The 27096-nt window shown below is 46.3% G+C and overlaps 1 protein-coding gene across 1 annotated transcript; it reads right to left on the bottom strand.

Moving 5' to 3' along the window:
* Window positions 1–10931: 10931 nt before the first annotated feature.
* NCR2 (natural cytotoxicity triggering receptor 2) lies at window positions 10932–26181 on the bottom strand. The gene is made up of 5 exons (XM_024248844.2): window positions 25861–26181; window positions 25362–25703; window positions 19881–20016; window positions 19661–19774; window positions 10932–11144 (listed from the first exon to the last, which is right to left on the bottom strand). Exons 1-5 carry the CDS (start codon window positions 25910–25912, stop codon window positions 10991–10993), a joined length of 798 nt encoding a protein of 265 aa, XP_024104612.1. The 5' UTR covers window positions 25913–26181; the 3' UTR covers window positions 10932–10990.
* Between the last annotated feature and the right edge of the window lie 915 nt (window positions 26182–27096).

The following is a 27096-nucleotide window of genomic DNA, read 5'->3' as shown; positions in this document are numbered from 1 at the left end:
GAAGATTTTATGGTCACATTTCTGTTATTGGTTTTTAATTTAATTCCACTGTGGTCAGAAAACATACATTATATGGTTGCAATTTTAAAAAATTTGTTAGAGTTTTACTTTATGGCCCAGGGTATGGTCAATCTTGGTATATGTTCTGCAAATGCTTGAAAAGTTGTGTATTCTGCTGTTATTGGGTGGAGTGTTCTATAAAGATTGGTTGATGTTGTTCTTGAATTCTTCTATAGCCTTGATGGTTTTCTGTCTAGTTGTTCTATCAATTTTTGACAGAGAGTATTGAGGTTTCCAACTATAATTACTGATTTATTGTTTTTTTGTTGTCAGTTCCATCAATTTTTGCCTCATGTATTTTTCAGTTCTGTGTTTTTGGTGCATACACATTATGGATTGCTATGTTTTCTTGGTAGATTGACCCTTTTATGATTATATAAATGTATTAGTCCATTCTTGCACTGCTATAAAGAAATACCTGAGACCGGGTAATTTATAAAGAAAGGAGATTGAATTGGCTTACAGTTCTGTAGGCTGTACAGGAAGCATGGCAGCATCTGCTTCTGGGGAGGCCTTGGGGAGCTTTTACTCATTACGGAAGGCAAAGCAGGAGCGGGCGTCTTACATGGCAGGAGCAGGACCAAAAGAGAGCAAGGTGGGAGGTGCTACACACTTTTAAACAACTAGGTCTTGTGAGGACTCTATCACGAGAACAACACCAAGATAATGGTGCTAAAGCATTCATGAAAACTCCTCCCCCATGATCCAGTCACCTCCCACCACACCCCATCTTCAACACTGGGGATTGCAATTTGATTTAAGATTAGGTGGGGATGCAGATTCAAACTATATCATTCCACCCCGGCCCTTCCAAATTTCATGTCCTTCTCACATGGCAAAATACAATCATCCCTCTCAACAGTCCCCCAAAGTCTTAACTCATTCCAGCACTAACTAAAAAGTGCAAAGTCCAAAGTCTCATCTGAGACAAGGCAAGTCCCTTTCATCTGTGAGCCTATAAAATAAAAAACAAGTTAGTTACTCCCAAGATATAATGGAATATAGGCATTGGGTAATCATTGCCATCCCCACCCCCCCACCCCCCAAAAAAAGAAAGAAATTGGCCAAAAGAAAGGGGCTACAGGTTCCATACAAATCTGAAACCCAGCAGGGTAGTCATTAAATCTTAAAGCTCCAAAATAATCTCATTTGACTCCATGTCTCACATCCAGGCCACACTGATAAAAAAAGGTGGGATCCCAAGGCCTTGGGCAACTCTGCCCCTGTGGCTCTGCAGGGTTCAGCCTCCTTAGCTGCTCCCAAGGGCCGACAGTGAGTGTCTGTGTCTTTTCCAGGTGTAAGGTATAAGCTGTTGGTGAATCTACCATTCTGAGGTCTGGAGAATGGTGGCCGTCTTCTCACAGCTCCATAAAGCAGTATCCTAGTAGGGACTCTGTGTAGGGGTTCCAACCCTATATTTGCCCTCCACACTGACCTGGAAGAGTTCTCCATGAGGGCTCCATTCCTGCATCAGGCTTTGTGCCTGCACATCCAGGCTTTTCCATACATCCTCTGAAATCTAGGTAGAGGCTCCCAAGCCTAAACTCTTGCACTCTGTGCACCCACAGGATTAACACCAAGTGGAAGCCACCAAGGCTTATGGCTTGCACCCTCTGAAGGAGCAGCCCAAGCTTTATAAGGGGCCCTTTGAGCCAAGGCTGGAGCTGGAGTGGCCAGGTTGCAGGGTGTAGTGTCTTGAGGCTGTGCACAGCAGCAGGGGTCTGGGTCTGGCCCATTAAATCATTCTGTCTTTCTAGGCTTCTGGGCCTGTGATGGGAGGGACTGTGGTGAAGGTCTCTGAAATGCCTTCAAGGTCTTTTCTCCACTGTCTTGGCTATTAGCAATTGGCTCTTCTTTACTTATGCAAATTTCTGCATCCTGTTTGAATTTCTCCCCTGAAAATGAGCTTTTCTTTTCTACCACATGGCTGAGCTGCAGATTTTTCAAACTTTTACACTCTGCTTTCCCTTTAAATACAAGTTCCAGTTGTATGTCATTTCTTTGCTCAAGTATATGAGCATAGGTTGTTAGAAGCAGCCAGGCCACATCTTGAACACTTTGCTGCTTAGAAATTTCTCTTGCCCAATACCCTAAATTGTCACTCTCAAGTTCAAAGTTCCACAGATCCCTATGGCAGGGGCATAGTGCCTCTAATCTCTTTGGTGATGCATAAGAAAAGTGACCTTTGCTCCAGTGCCCAATAAGTTTTTTTAAAAAGTGGGTCTGCTGATAACAAATTAGTTTTTCTCTTCATCTGAAGATGTCTTTATTTTCCCCTCATTCCTGAGGAATTTTTAAAACCAAATTTTGGGTTGATAGTTCTTTTCTTTTAGCACTTGAAAAGTGTTGTGTTTTTGATATAGCTTAAGATGGATTTTTGTTTGTTTGTTTTATCCTGTTTGGGATTCATACACCTTCTAGAATCTGAAGGTTTGTGTCTTTCACCCAATGTTTCTCTGAATACTTTTTCAGCCCCACCCTCTTCCCCATCTCCTGTGTCTCTAGTGACATAAATATTGGATTTTTTGTTATAGTCTCACATGGTTCTGTTCATGTTTTTGTTTTTTTTTTCCATTTATTTTCTTTCCATGGTTCAGGCTAGGTAACTTCTGTTGCATCATATTCAAGTTTACTGATTCTTTTCTCTGTTTTCTCCATTCTGCTGATGAGCCCATCCATTGAATTCATCTCAACTATTGTACACTTTAGAGTTTCCATTTTGTTCTTTTTTGTATCTTTTATTTCTTTTCTGAGACCTTCTCTTTTTTTTTTTTGGCTGAGACTTTCTATTTTTTAAATTTGTTTCTAATGTGTTTCTAATTATTTATTGAAGCATTATAATATGTATGAATCCCAGCATTGGTGTCTGTTGAGTATCTTTCCTCATTCATTTTGAGATCTTTCTGGGTTTTGGTATGATGAGTAATTTTCTTATTGAAACCTGGACATTTCAGTATTGTGTTATAACTGTGGATCTTGTTTAAATCATGTGTGGTAGCAAGCCTTCTCTGGCACAGATCTTGTGGGTAAAAGTGGGATGACACCTTGTTACTGCCAGGCAGGGGTCCAGGTTGTCCTCCTGGTCTCTGTTGATGCCTATGGGGGTGGGCAGAGTTGGGGGGATTGCCAAGAAGGTGCTCCTTGTAACTGCTGAATGGAAGTGGTGGTCAGGCCTTCACTGATTCCACCCTGGCTGGAAGGGGAGGAGGTGCTTCTACTGCAACTGCTGGGTGGGGTGGCCTTGTTAAAAACTGAGCAGTGATGGCCAGGCACGGTGGCTCACACCTGTAATCCCAGCACTTTGGGAGGTAGAGGCGGATGGATCACGAGGTCAGGAGATTGAGACCATCCTGGCTAACACGGTGAAACCCCGTCTCTACTAAAAATACAAAAAATTAGCTGGGCATGGTGGTGGGTGCCTGTAGTTCCAGCTACTCGGGAGGCTGAGGCAGGAGAATGGCATGAACCCGGGAGGCAGAGCATGCAGTGAGCAGAGATTGCGCCACTGCACTCCAGCCTGGGCAACAGAGCGAAACTCCATCTCAAAAACAAAAACAAAAAAAACAAAAAACAAAACAAAAAAAACCCCAAAAAACTGAACAGTGATGAAAGTTCTGATGATCTACCAGTCCTCCTTTGACACCACCCCAGTGGGGATGGCGAGGGGCACCCTATGACTGCTGGTTAGGGGTGGAGTCCAGGCTCCCTGTGTGGTCTCTGCTGACCCTGGGTGGATGAAAGTCCTGGCCTCCCACTTGGCCTTCTCTGGCTCCACCCCAGCATGGGAGTGGGAGTGTCTTACTACAGCCTGGTGGGTAGAAGTCTGGGCTCCCTACTCAGCCTTTGCTGGTGTAGGTGAGGTGAGGCTGCAGTTTTTTCTGTTGTGTTGGCTAAAGTAGAGCAATTGTATCTCAAAGTTTTCTGTCTTGCCCTGCCTGCTTCTTTCCTGGTCCTTTGGCTAGAGAAAGCAGGCATTTCTTAGGCCCTTTTTTTTTTTTTTCTGTGTCGGTTGGTGTTTCTGGGTTGCAGTTTTTCCAATATCCAGTCTAGGATATACAAGGTAAAAGAAAACCCAGGGAACTCACTGCAGTGTTGTTCTTTGTTGGTCCTCTTTCTTCTCTCCACCTCACCTTTTAGAGTTGTCTCATGTTTAATATATATATAGTACATAGTAAGAAGAATAGGAAAAAGGACATCTACTCCATCTTCCCAGAAGTAGAAGCTCTCCTACAATTATTTCTTTTTAATTTAATTTTGAATAACTTTACTATTTTAAAAATAAAAACACATCCAAAAAGTGAAAATGTCTATCCCACTTTTCCCCATCTACCTTTTGCTTATCCCAGCAACCATTGTTATTAGTTTATTGTTTTCTCCAGAATTTAAAAAATGCATATATATATTAATCAATTTTCATATTTCTTAAAGCACAAAAGTTAGCAAAAGTTATAGACAGAAATTTGTACCTTACAAAATACAAGATGTCTTGCTGATCGGCTCATATCAGTACATAGGGAGCTTCTTCATCCTGTGAAAATGCAGAGTGTCCCATTGAATGGATGTTCAATAGCTTGGTCATTTAGGTTGTTTTCAGTCTTTTGAAATTACAAATAATGCTGTAACAAATATCAATCTACAGATGTCATTGCACATGTGTGTTTGTATCTGTAAGATAAATTCCTAGAAGTGGGATTCCCGAACACTGAAGACACATTTGTGCTCTGAGAAAGTTGCACAAGAGGCTGAAAGGTGAACCTTATTAAGGCGGTGGCTATAGCATGGCAAAGCTGACAGTTAATCTGGAAAAACTAGTCCCCTTTACTGGACACATGGCCTCATGAACCTGTTCTGGACAAGAAGGTATAAAAAAAGATACAGGGGCAGGTGTTGGAAAGGACATGTTATCTCCCAAATCTGTTGCTATGTTGTTACCCCATGGCCAGACTGCAGATTTAGAAGACTCTAGAGTGCTCAGAATAAGCTGTTCACCGTGATGGCCCCTCTTAGCCTCCCCTGGAATGGTCTCTGAAAGCAGCATGGAGGATGCTTAGGAGCACAGAACGTGGATGTGGACAGGGAGCCCCTTTCCTCTCAGGCCTCAATTTCTTCATCTGTTGAAAGAAAGCATGGTGACGAACTTCTGTTGAAAGAGGACCCTTACCCTTCTTCATCAAGAACAGTGTCACTTCAACAGGCACATCTACAAGGCATGTATAGGATTCCATTTGAAGGAGCTTTCCACTGCTGAAGAGCAAAGAGGAAGCAGAAGAGGAAGGAAGGAATAAAGATGGGAAGAACAGAAGTAAGGAAAGCACTGGCTTGAACAACCTCTGGGTCCAGATCAGATCCCACAGGTGGAGTGGAGAGAGATGGTTACAGTTGCATAACCATCAACACAATCCAGACACAGAACCATTTTATCACCACCCCAGATCCCCCCAGTCCCTGAAAACCACTGATCAGTGGTTTCTGTGCTGACAGTTTTGCCTATTCCAGAATGTCATACATATGTAATCATGCAGTGTGCAGCCTTCTGAGTCTCGCTTCTTTCCTAATGCTTTTGAGATTTATCAGGTTTGTCATGTGTGGGGGTACTTTGTTCTTTTGCATTGCTGAGTCACGTTCTGTTGCATGGATGTACCACAGTCTGTTGATCCTTTCACCAGTTGAAGGACCTGTGGGTTGTTTCTGGTTGGTGGTGATTATGAGTAAGGGCACTGTAAACATTTGTGTATGGGCTTTTGTGGGGGACATAAACATATTTGCTGGGCTAGTATGGTAAGTGGGAAGCCAGGGGCAGGACATGCAGTAGGGCTTCATTGGTAGTGTTAGGATTGCTAGACTATTCAGAGGACAGAACAAGGGAGTAAATAAAGTGTAACGAAGCCAGACAGCACACACCACACAGAAGCTGAGTCTCCAGTGAGGACACTGAAAGTAGCTTGTTCCTAGGAGACTTGGTCAGGATGACACACACACACCCTTCAATGGCTGTCCCATGGGCAGGGCTGCTGCGACCTCTGACTTCCATATTCTTCACTCACTTCAACAGTCATTAAAACATGTCTACTTTTTAAAACACCCAAGTACATTTTATTGTAAAAACATTCAAACAATATGGTGGAATACAGGGTAAAATGCGAAAGCCCCCCTTCACACTCTGTGTTCCATCGCAATCACCCGCCCCTACCCAGACATTACCCATGGTAGCATCTTGAGGCAATTCTTGCACACATTCTTTCCTGTTATTACACACACACATTCAAACACATGCATGCATACACACACATGCATACATGCACACATACATTGTGTCTAGGTATATTAGTCCATTCTTGCATTGCTATAAATACCAGAGACTGTGTAATTTAAAAAGAGGTTTAATTGGCTGATGGTTCTGCAGGCTGTACAGGAAGCATAGCAGCTTCTACTTCTGGGGAGGCCTCAGGAAATTTCCAATCAGGGAAGAAGACAAAGGGGGACTGAATTCTTTTTTTTTTTAAATTATACTTTAAGTTCTAGGGTACATGTGCACAATGTGCAGGTTTGTTACACATGTACACATGTGTCATGTTGGTGTGCTGCACCCATTAACTCATCATTTACATTAGGTATGTCTCCTAATGCTATCCCTCCCCGCTCCCCTGACCCCATGACAGGCCCCAGTGTGTGATGTTCCCCACCCTGTGTCCAAGTGTTCTCATTGTTCAGTTCCCACCTATGAGTGAGAACAAATGGTTTTAAACAACCAGATCTCATGAGAACTCACTCACTATCTCGAGGACAGTACCAAGGAGACGGTGCTAAACTGTTCATGAGAAATCCACCCCCACGATCCACTCACCTACTACCAAGCCCCACCTCCAACACTGGGGACTACAATTAGACATGAGATTTGGTGAGGACACAGATCCAAACCATATCACTGGGGATATAGCTTTATCTTTAATTTTCCTGATATAAATGAGGTACTGTGATGTGTGTCACTCAGCAGCTTGATTTTCTGAGCTAAATTGTTTAGTCTATCTGCTCTGTGCATTTAGAACACACATATCTGCCTCCTTTCTAACCTGCTGTTTAGTGCCCTAGGCTAGAGATGTAGCCTCATTTATTTCCTTCCTTTCCTATTTGTAGCCATTTGATTTGTTTCTAAGTTTCACTATTATATAAAATGTTGCAACAAATAACCTTTTACATATGCCTCTTTGTGCACACATGATTTATTCTCTCACCCAGACACTAAAAATGGAATTGTCTGTGGAAAGTGGATATACATCTAATATTTTGATAAATCTGGACAAATTGATTTCCTAAAAGGATAGACTAATTTATATTCCCACCAACATCCTTTGAGATGCCAATTTTCTCACAACCTCGTCACTGCTGGGAATAACCAATCTTTTAAATTTGTATTAATTTAATAGGTGAAAAATGATCCCTCCATTGTTGTTTTAATTTGCATTTTCCCACTTACTGATAAAATTGATCTTGCTTTCCATGTATTAATTTTCCATGGGGCATTTCTTTGGATTGCAATTCTATCCTTTTCTGTTTCTTCTATTGAGTTGTTGCCCTTCGCTTATTGATTTCACAAGTTCCTTTTATAGTCTGGATATTAATCTTTGTATAACATATATATTATTTTTAAAATCTCGCTTTACTTTTTTGTCTTTTTTTTGAGATGGAGTCTCCCTCTATCACCAGGCTGGAGTGCAGTGGCATGATCTCAGCTCATTGCAACCTCCGCCTCCCGGGTTCAAGCGATTCTCTTGCCTCAGCCTCCCAAGTAGCTGTTACAGGCATGCACCACCACACCCAGCTAATTTTTGTATTTTTAGTAGAGACAGGGTTTCACTTGTTGGCCAGGCTGGTCTTGAGCTCCTGACCTCATGATCCACCCCTCTTGGCCTCCCAAAGTGCTGGGATTACAGGCGTGAGCCACGGCGTGTGGCCTCCGTTTACATTTTAAAAAACATTGTTTGTAGTATCTTTCATCATACCTAAGGATTGTTTTTTAGGCAGAAATTCAGTCAGTCCTCCTTCCTGGTTCTGTATGGGGGAGCTGTTTATATGGAGGGCCCGTCCTCTAGGGGGCAGGTGAGGGCATTTCTCCCAGAAGCTTGGGGAGGCCATTTCCTCAGGGGAGGAGCCCACCTGGGGACACTTGGGGACAACTCTGGAAATACTGACAGCTGCAGGGAATACTGTTTCCCACCACTGTGCCTGAGCTCCTTTCTTGCAGCCCAGTTTGGGGAGGGCAGCAAAGCCAGACGAAAGGGTGTTGTCCCAGGTCAAATATGGGAAGGACATAGTTAAGCTTTGTGCCTGGTCAGGTAACTGGCAGGTCACGGTGATTGGCTGAGATGCTCTCCCTTCCCCACAGAGGCCCTTCCTGTTCCCTTCCCTCAGTTCCTCAGGCTCAGATTTCTCTCCTCAGGAGCCTCAGATCAGGGAGCCCTGCAGGGCTGGGGAAGGGGGAGTGGCCACATGTGTACCCACCCCTGGGATCAGCCTCCTGCTGGTCCTCTGGCTGCAAGGTCACTTCTTCCTGCCCCACTTCCCTCTCCAGCCTTCTTTCTTGTCCTCCTCCCCAGTCCCCATCTGAAGCTGAGGGCACCTGCAAACTAGGTGCAGGTGCCATTAGCAGCAAGAGGCAGAGGAGAGGGTCCTCCCAACCAAGCCACTTCTCCTTGAGCTCTTGGGGTAGCGACCGAGGAATCCTCAGAGAGGGTGCTGGGAGGGAATAGGATTTGTTCAGGAGGAGGGGAGTCAGGAGGAGGAGAGAGGAAAGCCTCAGCCCTGGAAGCATGGCTGGAACACTCGCTCCTGCTGTCTTACCTACTAATGCTCGAGAAAGGTTGGTTGGGGAAAAAAAAGTAGATACAAGAATCTAACATATTTCCCTTTACTGAATGTCGGGATTCTTAGAATTGGAAAAATGATGTTTATATATAATGTACAAAGAAAAGAGAAAAACACCAGGAAAGCTGGTGTGGTGTGTGCAATTCTAGGTGCAGCTGTTGTGGAGATCTGCTGTGGAGATCTGCTGACCAATGTCAAGTTCAGGGCTGCACCAAGATGTGAGCACCTCGCTGAGACTGTGGGCTCTGCTTCAGTGGTGGCTGCGTTGGCTGTTATCTGACAACCACAGGAACTCCCTGGGCGTTTGGGCCATCAGGGTTGGAATTCCACCAGGTATTGGCTAGGATGCATTTTTGTAATCAGTAGGCCCGGGGCTGGGGGTGGGGGTGTGTGTGCCTTTTTGTGATCGCTCCACAAGATGGGTCATTTGTCTAATTTCCATGGAGGAACAGGATGGGCCTATAGCAGGCCCTGTCATCATCAGAGCTCAGGGGCCAGGTGCTCCACTCCACTTCTGTATTTTTAGTTCAAGGTATTTTTTTTTTTCCATGTGGAAGTATTTTTAAATAAATTGCAGATATCCTGACATTCCACCCTTAAATAATTTATCATACATTTCTAAAACAAGAGCTCTTGCTGCATAGCAAATTAATATGATCACAGCCCATGCAATTAAAAATAGTTTCTTAATAGACTCTACTACTCAGTCCATATTCATATTTAGACCGACCAAGTTCAGCACTTTCACCATGAGCAGAAACTCTGGTCTGCCTGAAACCTTGGCTGTCCCCAGACTTTCTTTTTTCTTTTTTTGAGACAGAGTTTCGCTCTTGTTTCCCAGGTTGGAGTGCAATGGCGTGATCTCGGCTCACTGCAACCTCCACCTCCCGGGTTCAAGTGATTCTGCTGCCTCAGACTCCCTAGTAGCTGAGATTACAGGCATGTGCCACCACACCCGGCTAATTTTGCATTTTTAGTAGAGACGGGGTTTCTCCATGTTGGTCAGGCTGGTCTCGAACTCCCGACCTCAGGTGATCCGCCCGCCTCGGCCTCCCAAAGTGCTGGGATTACAGGCATGAGCCACCGTGCCTGGCCGGCTGTCCCCAGACTTTCTAGCCCTTGGCTGGGTATGAAGCCTGGTCCCCAGAGGAGCCCAGGAAGGAAGGCGAAAACTGGAAAAAGGAAGCTGGGGACTGGGGTTTCCAAGAAAAAGACTGCAGACCCTGGGACCCTAAACTGTCCCTGGATACCAGGATGCTCCCAGAACCTTAGGGGTGAGTGGAGATGGGGCAGGGTTTTGCCTCCTTCCTGGCACTGTGTGCCCTCTTTCGGGCTCATGGAAGGTCATGGCATCCTGACTAACATGACTTCACAGCAAAGTTCCTCATCCTTGTTGGGCTCCTTCCCCCACTGTCTGTTGTGTCCTGCTTTTCTATCCCTCTCCAGCCACGTCTTTTCAGCTTTGCTCCCCCTCCGCTGTCCCCTTCCCTCAGCCTGTGCTGGAATCTTGCACAGGGGCCCCTCCACCTATGGACTCACAGCTGTGTTCCCAGGCTGGCTCCTTTTGTTTGTGTCGTGTGGTGCTTGGTCCCTGAGCTGGGCGCAGGCAAGTGTTGAGTTCATGCTTATTGACTTACCCTCATGGGGAAGGGGTTTCAGAACTCATCTCCATCCCCTTCATTTTCTAGAGAAAGAAACGGACGTTCAGAGAGGGGCAGTGACCTATCTGTCCAAGTTCATATAGGGCTGAGCTGAGAAAACAAACCCTGGTCTTGTTTCCAAGCCTTGCTCGCCCACAGCCCTTCTACTTACTGGGCTTGTGTACAGTGCCCTTCCCTGCTTATAACAGCATCTAAGGCAGCTCCCAGATGTACAGGGGACATCAGGTGAACTGAAGATAAGAAAGGGTTATGATGGAGAAAAGAGGGCAAACTAGAGAAGCTGGTCCCCTAGAGATCAAATGTGTGGATGCAGACAGAGTCTGAAGGAAACTTAGGAAACAACAGGAATAAAACATTCAGATAATTTTATTATTCACAAAGTGTGTTCATCATCATCATTGCTTATCTTAGTCCTTACAACCAGTGTGATATAATAATTCTGTCTCTACAGGTGAGGAAACGGAGGTCCAGGGAAGGTCCGTGACCTGTTGAAGGTGGCGGGTGGCTTTTTTGGTATCTGGGCTCCTGAGTTCCATCAGGGTTTTCCACCATATGTCCCCCCTGCAATCAGAACAGGAAACCAGGAAGGTGGTCAGAGACTGCCACACAATTGCACACAGGTGCAGAGGCAACCCCTTCTCCTTCCCACTACTCGCGAGGTTGGTTGCCATACCCCCTTCACAAGGATGAAGTCTGCCCCTGGCCACTGCTGGCAGAAAGGTGTCAGTGAGTATGTGTGGATTTTGAGCCCAGCTTGGTCAGTTTCCTCACCCTGATTTTTTCCTTTATTTTCCTCTACTGTCCACCAAGAAGAGGGGCCTGTTTCCTTCAGGTCTCCAAGTTCACCCTCTGCCCACACACTATTATCTGTCTTTCCAGCTGCAGTAAGCTCCTGAAAGACAGATGGTCTCTGCTGTGTCACAGTTGAGTCTGCTTTCTTCTACACCTCACTCCCTCTAAAACTCAGCCTTTGTTGGGTATTCCCCTTTTGTCTGGTGCTTTTTGAATACATCCAAATAGCTTGAATAAATCCAAATAGCTTGGTAATGTGGGTGTTATCAGTTCTGTTTTTACCAATAAGGAGACTGGGGGTAGAGACCTTAAGAAAATTTTCCAGCATCATTTAGTTGGTAAAAAGGAAGGGGGTTCTTTGTTACACAATGGCAGAAAGCTTAGCAACACTGTCATGTGCAGTAATGTGGAAAGTAGAAAATGTCCCCATGAGCTGGATTGTACAGCTAGGGTTTCCAGGCAAAGTCTTGAAAGTGCTACCTGGTTTCTTCTTGTGGCTCATTGTGAAATGAGACAGGTGAGAGGTAAACTCTACGCAGGATTATTCAACATGAGGGAGCTGGGACTTGATGACTTAAAAAATTCTCAGCCTCCAGATAGTAAATGATGCTAAAATCAAATCCAGGGCACGTTCAGGAATATGCGGTCTAAAGATGAAACCAAGGCTCTGCTGTAGAATCGTTTGTTAAGACCTCAGAAAGGTAGTGTGTTTAATAGGAAAAACCAAATTGTTTTCAGGTATGGAAGGGCTTGAGGGCAGGAGCTTCTGGTCTCCGTGGAGCTGGGGTGCACCACCCCTCCCAGCACATGAATGTGTTCACCAACTCAGAAGCTCCTGAACCTTACTTTTGTGATTTTTACAGAGACTTCATCATGTCAGCATGATTGATGATTAATGCAGTCTTCAGCCCCCTCCCCTCCCTGGGGTATGGGAGGTGGGGTGAAAGTTCCAAGCTTTCAATCATGGATTGATCCTTCTGGTGACCAGTCCCCATCCAAGAGCACACTAAGAGATACCTCTTTAGAGGAAAAGATGCCAGGAAATTCCAAGGGAGATAGGACCTCTGTGTTAGACACCCCTATCACTCAGGAGATTAGAAAGGTCTTAGGAGCTCTGTGTCAGGAACAGAGGTCAAAGACCAAATATGAGAACAAAAGATTATCTTAGCACTCCCATTTATAAGGGTCTTAGGAGCTCTGTGTCAGGAACTAGGGTCAAAGACATATATATATATATGAAAATTATATATATAATAATATATACATAATATATAAAATTATAATAATTTATTTAAAACTATTAAAAATTAATATAAAATATATAAAATAAATATATAATATAAAAATATAAAAAATTATAAAATATATTAAAATAAAAATATAATAAAACTATTATAATAATTTATATAAAATTATAATGATTTCAATAATATATAATTATTATTATTTCACATAGTGTCTCAGGCAAAAGGCCGTTTCATGAATTTAAGGGTGTGTGCTTTGTAGATTTTTCAGTCGAACATTAGAGCTTCTAAGAAGTATAAAGACATTATCCTCACTTTCTCGGCAGAAGCACATGGTGTGGAAGAGATCGTCTCTTGGAGAAATTTGTGAGTATGGTCTTTGTCTAATGGAGTGAGTCACAATAAGTTTTACAGGAGAGCCACATATTTTTTAAGAGAATGACAGTCACAAAACACTGCCAGATTGGACTGAAAGGAACAGAAATAGCATAAAATCTGGGATCTCACTTTGTATCCCTCAAATTAAACTGGCAGGAAGCAGCCTGAGGAAGTTATGAAGCTGTAAATATGGGCTGCCTTTCATGGAAAGAGAAGGGTGGCTCAGAAGACATACTCGAGCACAGAGGAAGGAGCAACGACCACTGAGAATTATTTCTAGGTGGGAGTTGAGCAGTGTCTGAATCAAGGAATTTCCAACATTTGCCCAGCTAAAGTTCTGATTTTCTAAGGACCAGTGACTTTTTTTTTTTTGCCTTCCCCTTCCACCTCTTTTGAACAAAAATATCTGTAGTGGTTTTCCTATGACTGTACTACGTTGGACATTGGGGTTGTGTGTGTGTGGCAGATAACTTGTCTCTAGCTCACAGGTCTTCATACTGAGAATTGTATTTGAGGAACTACACCTGAGGAATTTCCTCCACACTTGGACCTGGTTTAAATGATGAGTTCCTGGACCTTATCCTGACACCATAATGGGATGAGACTTTGGGAGACCTTTGGTGGGACTGAGCGTATTTTTGCATGTGGGAGGAATGTAAATAATTTGTGACCAGAGCGAGTACTGTGGTGGTTTTAAAATACAGGCACGAATTCTTTAATATACCTTCCTTCAAGGGATGGAGGCGAATCCCATTGGGCTGGACGCAATGACTGACTTCCAATGAGTAGAATATGGCAGAAGCAACGGTTTGTGATTTCAGAGACTAGGTTATTAATGGCACTATGACTTCCTCCTTCCGCACCCTCTCTTGGATCAGTCATACTTGGGAAGTTAGTTCCCTTGCCGTGAAGAAAGGCTCACATGGCAAAGAACTGAGGCCTGTGCAAGCAACCACGTGAGGGTGCACCGTCTTGGGCATGGCCCTCCATCAAGCCTCCCCACCACTGCACTTCTTGCTGACATCCTGACTGTGACACCAGAGAGGTTCTCAGCCAGGAACACCCAGAAAAGTTGTTCCCAAATTTCTGACCACACCCCCATCCCCCCCAAAAACCTGTGACCTAATGAATATGCATTTGTTGTTTTAAGCTACTACGTTTTGGGGCTAATATATTATGCAACATCAAATGAGTCAAGAGAAAGTCGCAAGAGTTTTTTTTTCCTGGAAGCCCGGGAAGAAAGCATCTCAAGAAGGCAGAAGTGGGAGGCCATGCCTAGGGTGCTCCTCTTCCCAGGGTGAGGAGATTTCAGCATTGGCTGCTGGATTTCACAGTGCAGAACTCACTGGAGGTGTTTCAAGGAGTGGCACAGTCAAAGGCCTGACTGGAGTGGCTTCAAGAGAGAAGAAAAGAGAACTTTGGAGGCTGATGGTGCAGCCAGTCCTTTCATGGGCCCTTGCTGCAGAGGACAATAAGATGATGGAGCAGTAGCTGGAGGGCTGTAGGTGGGGAGGGTTTAATATATTAGAGCCCATTTAGATTCTGATGGTCATGGCATACAACCGGGGAAGAAGATGATGCAGGAGAGAGGGGTGGCTCCTGGATGAATATTTATTTTTTTATTTTAGACAGGGTCTTGCTCTGTCACCTAGGCTAGAGTGCAGTGGCGTGATCATAGTTCACTGCAGCCTCCATCTGTCAGGCTCAAGCAATCCTCCTGCCTCAGCCTCCCAAGTAGGTGGGACCACAAGTACGCACCTCCATGCTTGGCTGGAATATTCTTGTGTAGACAAAAGAAGATGGGATTTGGAGCTGAAGGAAAGTGATTGCCTTGAGATAAGAGTAGGGAGAGTGAGAGGAAGAAGAGAGGCAGATGATTGGTAGGTGTGGTGGGATCAAGTGGACATTCTTTTTTCTCCTTCCTTCCCTCTCTCCCTCTTCCTTCTTTCCTTCCTTCCCTCCTCTTTTTCTCTTCCTCTCATTGTGTCCCTCCCTTCTTCTCTTTCTCTCGTTCCCCCTCTTTCTCTCTCTTTTCAGTGAGTTAGGATGTGGAGAGGGAGGACAGGGGAGGATGTGGGTCTAGAATGCAGCAGAGCCACTCCACTCTCAAGGTCATGTGCTGACAATGAGACATTGTTGGATGATAGATTGTATTTTGTCAGCCACAGCCACATTCATCTTGGCTGGACACAGGCACAGAGGAAGCAGGAAACTAGGTTCAACCAGGGTTACAGTTTTCCCAGAGGAGTTCAATAAAAGGGGAGAGGAGCACAGAAGTGGAGGCTGTGTGCCAAAGAGTGATTTGAAGTTGGATCATGGAATCTAAGGGAAAGGAAAGCATGAGTCAGATGGCGGAAAGGGGCAGGTGGCAGGATCAATGGATCAAGGGTCCCTGTGGTGTTGAAGCAATACTGGGATCAGGTTAGCAGGATTGAGGTAGGGGGTGGTGGGAATGAGATTCAGAGGGGAGCTATTGGCGCTTACTGACCATCTGCAAGGGTGGCTGAGATAGGGAAGAGGACAAGACCACTGGGGAGAGGAGGCCAAGGAACTGAGATGCCAGAGATTTGGAAGAATCATTCATGTAGATCTTGAGTCCACATGGGCCCAAGATCACAAAGAATTATGGCGGGAGCAGTCAGAGTGACGTTGAGCCTGGGGTTAAGACCCACGAAGAATAAAGAGCCGTGCCCCAGATTGTACAGAATCTGCAGCAATGATGGGTGGTCACCCCCAGTGATACAGCCTAATGGCAGAAAGCTACTTGTGGAGTGCTTTAGGGAGGATCGGAAGATAGGAAGGGGCTGTGAGGGGCACAGAGGACGCTGACCCCACCCTCGGGCTCAGGAGCATGAGGCGAAGGAGAACAAACTGCCTGACTCCCCCCGCAAGAGAACTGCGGAGAAAGCAGTGTCCTCGGAGAACAGGCAGATGTCAGGGAGAGTAATGTGGTGACGTTCAGAGAAGCTGAGCATACAGGAGCTTGTGCTGATGACTGTGTACTTCAGGGGTGGGGTGGAAAGGTTATGGGATTTGGGACGAGTGGGAATTGGGGCTAATGTAATGGATTTACAAGGTCTTACTGAGTTGGGATTCTGGGTGATGAGGGAGGACCAGGGCATCCTGGGCATCTTATGGCAACTGGAGTGAACAGGGATATAATAAGGCACCAAGAGGCTGTACTGGAGTCTGAGTGCTGACCTTGGGGGAAGGGGAGGGGGCCAGGAGTCTTTACAGGAGCAAGTGGAGACCTGGGATCTCACTTGCTCCTGCCCTTGGTGGCGGGTGCTGGGGAGGGGTGTTTTGATGGAAAATCTGGGGTCCCTCCTCACTCTTGCCAAGAAGGTGAAAGCAGCAATAACTGGATAAAAATGGCATAAACCCATCCTTAAGGATAAACAGAGAGCTCCATACACGTTTTGAAGGTGGATACAATCCGATGACTTCACAGATCAGAGAGAGCTGGTGGGAGTGGGGGAATAAGAGGGAAGTCATTTTTACCTTAGAACCCCAGAAAGGTAGAGAAATGGGAGGTACAGGTATCTCTTAAGGCAGGGTTGAAGTGGGTACTGGAAACCAGAGAACAGGTTGGAGCTTTAAGAATCACTTAGACTCCTAGATTCTCTGGCTTCCGTGAGACTGAGAGTAGGTTAGCTGCCCACATCCTCTGTCTTTCCTCTCTCTCAACAGCTGCAGAGAGCTTGAGGTAAGTCTCTGATGAGGGTGACACAGAGATGCTCTGCTCAGGGCACAGGGCGCCACAGAGAGTGTGCAGTGGGGGCTTGGGTGGGAACAGACACTGGGCAGTGAGACCCCTTCGCTCTGCTCCAGTTGGTGTCTAGAACCCTGGGTCTAGACTTACACTCCCAGAGAGGACAGCTAAGAGTCCTTTCTGGAGAAACAGAGCTGTGAAAGAGAAAAAATGGAGCCATGCTCCCGCCCAATCCGCCTGGAGCCCATAGCACCCCGTGGCACACATGGGGCTTCTGAGCGAGTGGGTGGCCGAGAGTGGGTGGCCGAGAAGCGGCAAAGGTTTCCAGAAAGCTCTGAAGAAAGACAGAGGTCAATGAAAGTAGAAAATAAAAGATGTGATGGGCACTTGGAGGACACAGAAAATATGGAAAGCTTTGGAAAAGTTCAAAAGTTAAAACTTTAATATTTCCAGAGAAAATGTGGCTTGCCAAAATAAAACATGCTGTGCTATAAAAAGGAACATTCAGAGAACAAATGGACCATTTATAAATGAAAAATGTGATCATGTACATTGAAAATATTTGAATGGAATGTAACCTTGGGGAACTTTCTCAGAAAGTAGGAATAAAGAAAAATAGATGACAAACAGGAGAGAAAAGATAATCACGTCAGGCTCAGTCCGGTAGGTCCAACATCGGGATTGTAAGTGTCAGAAAGAGAGAACAGCGCTGTGAGGGTGACAGGCCTGGGGCAAGGAACAGAGTGATCTTGAATGTGGCAGGTTGAGGCGCCTCTTGACCAGCTTGTGCAGGAAAAAGAAAGGTTCACTTCCATGTGGAGGCTGCAGCCATGTTGGTGATGCTAAGGACGCACAGCGGGGTGCTGTGCTGCAGGGGTGGCTGATCTAGGCAAAGCATTCTTGGGACCCCAGTAACGACACTGGACTTCAATTCCTGGGTGGCAGAAATGCACAGAGGTATTGTTGGGAAGGGACGTATCAGGGGAACAATCTAGGAGGCAGGGACTGAAGACAGGACCCCCCGTTAGGTGGCTGACACAGTGGTCCGAGTGCCAGTGTGAGGTGAAGGACTTGGAAAGGGGGAGGAGGCACAATAGGAGAGGCCTTGGCAGAGTATGGCTGAGCAAGGGAAGAGGGAGAGGGAAACGTTGGGGTGACCTAGGAGTCTGGATTTGGGGTGTTAAATAAGAGTAATAAGAGGCCATTGGTTTAGACTGAGCTCCTGCACTAGGCCCAACAGCCCAAACCAAAATGGGGTCACTGGTGCTAAGGTTCCACACCACCAAGCCAAAACCAAGTTGTTTATCTCACTTTCCGAGAAATTAGGAGAGAGAGGTAACAGCCAAATCCCTGAACAGGTCAGTTTTAGCCGGTATGGTAGGGAAGTCCCCTCTGCTTTAACCTTTTACTAAGAAGGTAACTTTGAAATGACCAATTTCTTTTTGTTCCTTGTTTCCGCTTTCTTCAATCTTTTTCTGTCTCTACAACTGCCCAGGTTGCAGAGCAGAGTTCTCTAAACCTCTTCTGGTTCTGAGGGCTGCCCAATCTGCAAATCGTTCTTTGCTCAAATAGACTCTGTTAAGTTTATTTTGTCTAAAGTGTTTCTTTTCTTCTTTTCTGTTTTAGAGACAAGGTCTCACTCTGTGGCTCAGGCTGGAGTGCAGTGGCGTGATCATGGCTCACTGCAACCGGGAACTCTTGGCTTCAAGCAATCCTCCAGCCTTGGCCTCCCACAGTGGTGGTATTACAGATGTCAGCCACCAGCATTCCAGGCCTCAAGTTTTTTTTTTATCAGGGGCTATAGATAGGAGGAGGAGGCAGGGAAGAGGGATTGTCATCAGTGACTCAGGTTTGGTAGAAAGATGCTGCAGGCGCTGGGCTTTGCTCCCACAACGGGGTGCTGGCCACAGTGCAAACTGAGGGGGAGCAAGTAGAGGGCTTGGGCTCTGCAGCTCTGCAGGGAGGGCATGGCCAAAGGCCTTGGATCAAGTCCTGGCCTTTTCTTTGCAGATAATGCAGAGGTCAGTAGTCAGGGAGGAGCTCCTGGGAGCCCAGCCTTGTTGGAGACTGGCCGCCAACCTGGGAGACTGGCCTCAACCCTGGGAAGCGTCTATGGGCCTGGGGCCTGGGCTGAGCTGGGTGCAGCAGAGACCTCCCTTGATGCTGCACGTGCCGATTCCTTAAGACCCTTGAGATGAGGGGAGAAATACATGAAGTGACTTGAATCCGTTCTCCCACCCTGTCCCTCTCCCCAAGCCTGCCTCTCCTCCAGCAAGCTGGCTCCTGGCCTGACTGAGTTGTCCCTGCACCTTTTACTCAGCCCCACCTATGGTTTTTCCCATGTGTCCCCTTCTCCCTGGGGGCTGTTTCCCTCCTGTGTCTACCCTCTCTCCCTCAGGACTAGAATGAGGTGGAGTCCTGGGATGGTGGCTTTAGGGAGTCCCTGGACTTGGGCTTGCCTGGAAGGGCAGGTGGTGGGAGGGACTTTCCAGCTGTGTAGGTCTGTGTTTCTGATGGAGGGATGGGGGAGGGGAAGGAGAGGGGAGAGGGAAGGAGAGAAGGAGAAAGGTAGAGGGAAGAAGAGGAGAGGAGGGAGGGGTAGAGAGACAGGGAGAGAGGAAGGGGGTGGAATGGGAAAGAGGGAGGGGGAGGAATCGAGAGGGAAAGGGAGGAAAAGGGAGTAGGGGGAAGAAAGAGAGAGGGAGAGAGAGAGGAGAAAACACAGAGACAGAGAAACATGAATGAGATTCCTGCAAGTTTGCAGCTAAAGGACAAAGGTGAGCCTGTGTGACATGTCAGATGGATGGACTCCATGAGGGCTTTAATTTGGAGAGCTCTGCTGATTATAATTTCCACCTCTGTTCTCTGGCCGATTCCCCTCTGACCCTGTATCCTGGGCAGAAGCTGTTTCCTGTTCCATTTTCCCTGAGTCCAACCCACATCACACTCACCACCAGACAAGCAGGGCTGACAGCACCAGGCTCTTGGCTACAAGGAGTCCACAGAGCACAGGGACCAGGGCACTGGGTGCTGCAGGGCCAGGGCGGAGCGTGGAGTTCTGTGGCCTGGAAGGCAGAGGGACAGGAAGGAGAGTGGACGGTCTGGGGAGGCAAGTCTCCATCTGCCAGCCCCCGCCCAGGCCTGTATGGCTACGGGCACCCCGAAACTCACTGTGAAGGGACAGTGATGGTAGATGGAGACTCAGGGGCTTGTCTGGCTCCTCCAGTGGGAGGCACACAGCTCTGGGTCTGGGTCTGTGAGGAGACCAGGTCGTGGGGAGCCCAGGAGGCCTGTGTGGAGGCAAAGGCTGCCAGGGAGGAGAAAGAGCTGTGGTTAGTGAGTGGGAGACCTCAGGAGAGCTGGATGGGGGAGTTGGACCAGACTGAGAACAGAGCCCACGCGCTCAAAGAAAACTGATTGGAGGGGTGAGGACTGAGCTGTGAAGTCCTCTGGCTCAGAATTAGACACACCTGTGGCCTGGGCTCTATTGGGCCCCTACAGCTGTATCCTTGAGTCTAGGAGGAGCACTGGAAGAGGACTCAGGAGGCACTCGAGTCTTTGGATGGGCACCCACCTGAACCTCCTAAGGGTGGACATGGCCATGATGCTTCGGGCCCCTCCGGCTCTCTGCCCTCCATTCTCTTTCTCATGCCTCTGGGACTTGGGAAGGGAGCCTCTTGTGGGGAATTTGAAGGGTAGTTTTCAGATCCCTGCCCCTCCCAGTTCTGCTCCACAGCCCTGGACCCCAAGCCTCAGCAGCCTAGGGAATGCCTTTCACAGCCCCTCTTGACTCTGGGACTCTGTGAACCGGCTGCGCACCACTCCTGCCGTTCACCTTCCCAGGAAGACCCAGACCTACCTGTGCTTAGAGCCCTTCGTGGAGGTGGGGAATGGCTGTCTCTGGAAAAGTGATGGGGACTGTTGAGGTCGAAAAGGCATTGGCTGTTGAGGGGTGGCAGGGTGGCGAAGGAAAAGAAAGTGGGGTTGGAACCAAGGCTGGGAGAGGAAGTGGGGATTCTCAGTGTCTCGACCTAGCAGACTAGGTCTACATACCTAACTGGAGTCCAGGAGGTGGGGAGAAGGGGAAAGAAGGGGAAAGGGCTGGGAGGGGCCTGGAGGAGAGGGTGCCTGAGGCTGAGTCATTTCTTATCCCAGGGACTGCCCTGGAAGGTCCTCCCTGGAGAGAGTAACAGGCCTATGGACCTGTGGACACGATCCTGTCCCATAGGACACTCTCTGAGGCTGTCTAGGATGCTGGCCAGGATAACCCTGTGCTCAGCCTGGGAGAAGTGTTTGGGTGTTTGGGATACTCTGGTAAAATCCTAGACCTGTCCTATTGAATGTGTCATCTATGGCCTGGTGCTGGTCTACAAATTGTCTGTAACCCTTCCACAACAAGGTAAGTATAAAAATTGGGAGTAGGGGTTTCAAAACGTTTATATCAATTTGATACTGCCTCAAGATCCAAGCCTGTGATTAGTTAACTCGTCTCATCTCATTGAACAGGATATAGACCAGCTTGGGTGTTGTCAAATTAGCATGGAGGGTCGAATATGGAGTGAGCTGTGTGCTAGTAACCTAGGCCAGAGCCATGTTACAGTGTGTGATAATTTAAAATTAGTTGTTAGCCGCCAGGCGTGGTGGCTCACGCCTGTAATCCCGGCACTTTTGGAGGCCGAGGCAGTTGGATCACTTGAGGTTAGGAGTTTGAGACCAGCCTGGCCAACATGGTGAGACGATGTCTCTACTAAAATACAAAAAATTAGCCAGGCGTGGTAGCAGGCGCCTGTAATCCCAGCTACCAGGGAGGCTGAGGCATGAAAATAGGTTGAACCTGAGGTGGAGTTTGCAGTGAGCCGAGATCGCGCCACTGCACTCCAGCCTGGGTGACAGAGCAAGACTCTGTCTCACAATATATAAATAAATAAATAAATAAATAAATAAAGTTGTTAGCTATAACCCAAAAGTGTATAAATATCTGGAAAGATGTATAATTTCATGATTTATTATTTTTAAAATCATTTTCATTTTTAATCAAACTTTTTTTTAAACAAAATTTAGAGTGTAACATGATTAGCTAATTTAGAGTACAATAGTGATTACCTAATTAGCATTCTAATGAACAGATAGCAAAACAAAAGTCACTGAAAAACACATCTTTCCTGAATGTGGCAGTGACAGTAAGCCAAATGAAGATGGTAGAACTGATTCTAAATAAATTTTTTCCTTCTGCAGTTATTCCAAAGAGTTTGTGCTGGTTTTGTTTGAAAGTAGAATCTCTCATTGTGGTAGGCAGATACGGGTACCCCAAAATGTCTACTCCCTAATCCCAGGTACCTGTGAGGACATTGCCTTCCATGGCAAAGGGAAATTTGCAGATGTGATTAAGGTTGAAGACCTTGAGTTGGCCAGGTGCAGTGGCTCACGCCTGTAATCCCAGCACTTTGGGAGGCCGAGGCGGGCGGATCATGAGGTCAGGAGATCGAGACCATCCTGGCTAACATGGTGAAACCCCATCTCTAGTAAAAATATTAAAAAATTAGCGAGGCATGGTGGCTAGTCCCAGGTACTTGGGAGGCTGAGGCAGGAGAAGGCGTGAACCCGGGAGGCGGAGCTTGCAGTGAGCCGAGATCGTGCCACTGCACTGCAGCCTGGGTGACTGAGCGAGACTCCGTCGCAAAACAACAACAACAACAACAACAAAAGCAAGTGGCATAGTCTGGGCATGGTGGCTCAAGCCTGTAATCCCAGCACTTTGGGAGGCTGAGGCAGGCGGATCACCTGAGGTCAGGAGTTCAAGACCGGGCTGACCAATATGGTGAAACCCCGTCTCTACTAAAAATACAAAAATTAGCCGGGTGTGGTGGCAGGCGCCTGTAGTCCCAGCTACACCGGAGACTGAGGCAGGAGAATCGCTTGAACCCTGGAGGTGGAGGTTGCAGTGAGCCGAGATTGTACCACTGCACTCCAGACAGAGCGAGACTCCGTCTCAAAATGAAATAAAACAAAACAAAAAAACAAGTGGCATATACATATAAAACGGAAAAACACAAGTTCACAACAAACTGTTTTTAGGAAAAAAAAGAGTATTGGATTGAAAAGCTCTTGAAAGGAATCCATATTTCACATATAAGCTCTAGACTTTGTGGCTTCTTGTAAAGTAACATTTTGTATTGCAAAGACCAACAATCCATCTACAATTGCCAAAACATTACTGAACAATGTTTGCTTTACGACATTGGGTAATTTATAGCAAAGAAGGGAGCTTGATATCATTTTCCCTTGACGCCTTAGGTCAACATATTCAGGAATTGGATAACGAGATGGATGACCATCTCCTAGAACAAATAAGGCTAGCAAAGTATTTTTCATGGCAATTTGAAAAAATGTACAAATATTGCTAGCATAGCTATTCTTTTAGTATATGCAATTTGAACACAATGATATGAAGGAATTCTGTATCTTTTAGCTTAATTGTCACAAACACAACTAGCTCTGAACTGTATAAAACTATGAAGGTTATATTATCAAAATGTGGTTTGGGGGTTAAATTTTATGTAAGAGTATGTTCTGATGGCTGCAGTTGCAATGACAGGAAATGTCATCCAGGTTAAGAAGTCTTGGGCTAGATTTTAAATTAATGCACTGCTTCCTTCATTGAGAGAGTTTTGCTATGAAAAAAAAAAGCAGCTTAACTGAATGTTGCGCTGACCAACATGGACAAAATTGTGAATTGCATAAGGTGAATATATTAAATTTGAAATCATTCTCTTTATTATGTGGTAATATGGAAACAGATCATAAACAGCTACTGTTGCATGCCAAATTTAAAGTTTTGTTGAGAATGTTTCATCTGTAGAAAGAATTCCTAATGTTTCTTCAAGACAAGAAGCCAGTTTAGTACAAATGTGAATTGCACCATCAGGCTTGTTTATATTGTAGTTCTGATGTTAATATTTCCATGCAAAGAAGTAAAGCAACATGTTTTTCAATGGCAAATAAAGTCTAAGTGCAAACATAAAAGTCAGAAGAACCATTTCTATGAATTGTTGTGACATGTTCTTAATTTAATAACATTTATCAACAAAATAGGTGATAATATTGATATTGCATATCTTCACAAGTGCTCATGGGAAAACATTAATAATTTGATGGCATGTTTTGAATTTTGTTGTCAAAAGAAGATATATGCAGAGGAAATTCATAGATCTAGAATCCATATTTTCCCATCAAAAGATAATTTAAACTATAACTTTTAGGATAAAGTTTTGGAACTGGCTACTGATAAAGGATTGAAGATGCATTTTGAAATTACAGCATCACTTGCTTCCTTTTGTAAAAGTTAAACATAAAACTGTTGAACTTGTCGGAATTGCTTTAAAATTTCCTCTATTTCTGACGTTATACCTCCGTGAGACCAGTTTTCTGGTCTTCTATTATGAGTATTATTTTTAAAAAAATCAACACAATTTCTTTATACATTATCTCCTAAGCGATGTGGTGTCATAAATAGTTCTCAGATGAGGTAAGTTACCAAGTAAGAAAAGTGCTCATTTGTCACATTATAATCCTTAAATACGGATAGACAGGGTGTTTGCTTGAAGGGTGCATATTGGCATTTAATATGGAGAATTGCAATTTCCCTTCTAGCTTTGTACTTAGTTTTAACTGAGGAACGACAAAACGTTATGGGTATACCGTTAAGCCACTACATCAATCACCTTTAGGCACACTTTCAAAAGAACAATGTATACAGTTTTTATAAATTTTTCCCTACGTGATATTTGTTCTGATTGTATTTATTAAAATGTAATTTTATGTTTGTCAAATTTAATAAATGTTGGGCTTGTACTTTGTATATCTTTTTATTTTTCTAGTAATTTGTTTTTACCGTATTTTACAAAAAAAAAATTACTCATGTGAATTGCAGATTCTTTTTTAAAGGTCCTCTTCCACAGGAACTGTGGCTAGCTCTGCTCTGAGCAGGAGGTTGGCACACTTTCTGTAAAGGGTCAGGGATGAGCCATGTGGTCTGTGTCACAGCTGCTCAATTTTGCTGTCACAGCATGAAAAGGGCCACAGACAATAGGTAAATGAGTGGGCATGGCTGTGTTCCAAAAAATAACTCTACTTATAGGCACCGAAATTTGAATTTCCTGTGTGTCACAAAATATTGTTTTTCTTTTTATTTTTTTCACTCATTCTTAGTCTTTTTCACTCATTCTTAGTCCCTGATCTGGACTATGAGGGATACCCATAGTATCTTGGTATCTAGACTACCCGGATACCACTGGCTCTACGTGGTGGGGGCAGCCAGCGGATGCACATTTCCTGGGCACCTACTCTGTACCAAAGATGCCGGGCGGTCCTGCCCTCCTGTAGCAGGGTCATATAGGCTGACTGCTCAGCATGCTCACCGGGTCTGTTTCAGCATCTCTCAGGAGGCCCAGGCTGCAGGCTTGGGAGTCATGGAGACTGTGAGATGACTGCTCTTGTGCACATATGAGTTCCCCCTGCACCTGTTCCCAACAGCCTTCCCAGGAGACTGGGGCATGGGCAGGGGTGGCTTCCATGATTAGGAAACCAGGGGTGATGGAGGCACCAAAAGGGAGTGAGGGGCACCCCTCTGAGGACCCTAGGGAAAGAGCTCACCTGGAGATACCACCAGATAGAATCTGACGGACTTAGAGACAGAGTTGTCAGAAGGGCGGTAGATTCTACACCAGTAATGTCCTGAGTCTTCCTCTCTCAGATCAGTCATGGTGACAGTGAAGAAGCCAGCATCAGGGTCATCCCAGATTGCGAATCGAGAGGTCCAAGCCACCGTCCTGGGCTTGGAGCTGATGACTAACCTGATGCACACAAGTGCTGAAGCCTCCTTACACCAGCCTTTCTTCTCGTAGTGCCTGCCCGTGGGCGGGTACTGGCATCTCACGGTTAGCGTCTGCCCTGCCACACTTTGAAGTACCTGAGCCTTGGATCGTGCCTGAGAGCCTGGAAAATGATGAAGTAACGCATAGGTCAAGGCCACACGCACAACCTGCCTCACAGCAGGCCCTGGCCATAGAGCCACCTGCTCCCTGACCCTGCTGTCCCGACAGTCCCCACCACACCCATCTCCTCTGCTCCCTGGGCTCCTCCTCCCCCTCACCTGGGAACAGCAGCAGCAGCAGTAGCAGTGGGTGTGGGGCTCGCCAGGCCATGTGGTCCTTTTCCTATGTGCTAGTGGGAGGGGACACCTGGAGAAGACTGGGGAGAGGGAATTGGGAGCTGGGCCTGATTCTGCTGCTCTTCCAGCACCTCTGATAGAAAAATGAGACAGGCTAAGGCCTGGGTTGGGGAGATGGGAGACTGCAAAGGGCAGATTCTGTGGGCACAGGGAAGTGGGGATCTCCAGCTGTAGGTGAGTCTGGGTCTGGTGGGCTCGGCGCTGTCCGGCACACAGCTTCCCAGGCCTCTGTAGAAGATGCCTGCTCTCCCCTGCACCCAGCTGCCCCTCCCCACTATGACCTACCCCTGAGGGAGGAGCTGAAAAGGCCAGGAGGAAACTGTGGGTGAGTTATGGACTGCTTTCCCCTTGCTCCCTCTGTGCGCTGCCTCTCTTCTTTGTGGGGCCCTAGCTTTGCCGCCCTTTCCAGGGAAAGTCAGGCTGAGGGTGGATGACAAGCTCAGGGGCACTTGAAACCCTGATCACAAGCCCCAAGCCTCACTGGTCACAGGATGGCCAGGGATGTCATGCCCAGTCCTCCGTGGTGGGTCAGTGATGTGCTTCCACTCTGGGAGGTTTTGTGGGTGCGGGAGAGGGGAGAGGAGGTGGAGATTCAAAACCAGCAAGGGAGGCTAGGGAGGGTCCCAGGCAAAGGTCGGGGAGGGTCGGGTCGGGAGAGCACACGGAGCATGGGATGCATCAGTGGGGTGGGCTAGAGGGAGTCCAGGAACCAGGACCTGGCCTCATCTCTGCATCCTGGACCTCCGCCACTTAAGGACCCTGGAGAAACATTGTTTAATTAAAACATAAACAGATGAAAGACTCTAGCATCTTTTTCTTTAGTTAATGTCAGCACTTTGAAGATTTAATTTTAAAATAAGATGCAATTTACAAAGAGAACGAGCTAATATATCTTAGGACTGGTAGAGACACTGTGTGTAATTGCAGTTGCACCACTGGGGGCTCTGCTGGACTGGCGATCTGCTGCCGGGAACTCTGTGAACAGAGGTAATAACTGAGACGGGAATTGGAACTTGTCAAGTGGACGCGATTCCAAGGCCACTGCTTTGCCTGCCCCTGGACTCCTGCTCTCCACTCCGTCTCAGTACACTGCCCTTCTCTTTACAGTAGGAGTACGCAGAGACTGAGAATGGGAAGGGCAGAGGGGTAGGCAAAAGG

This window comes from Pongo abelii, chromosome 5, assembly GCF_028885655.2.
Source record: "Pongo abelii isolate AG06213 chromosome 5, NHGRI_mPonAbe1-v2.0_pri, whole genome shotgun sequence".
Classification (NCBI taxonomy): domain Eukaryota; kingdom Metazoa; phylum Chordata; class Mammalia; order Primates; family Hominidae; genus Pongo; species Pongo abelii.
Note: the sequence above shows the minus strand (reverse complement) of the source record. Positions and strands in the feature narration are given on the sequence as shown.

Excerpts from the sequence above, each read along its gene's own strand:
- NCR2 (XM_024248844.2), bottom strand. The coding sequence starts at position 25,912 with ATGGCCTGGCGAGCCCCACACCCACTGCTACTGCTGCTGCTGCTGTTC. Across the intron at positions 25,704-25,860 it reads GCTGCTGCTGCTGTTCCCAG|GCTCTCAGGCACGATCCAAG; the intron begins GTGAGGGGGAGG and ends ATCATTTTCCAG. Across the intron at positions 20,017-25,361 it reads CTATCTGGTGGTATCTCCAG|CCTTTGCCTCCACACAGGCC; the intron begins GTGAGCTCTTTC and ends CCTCCCTGGCAG.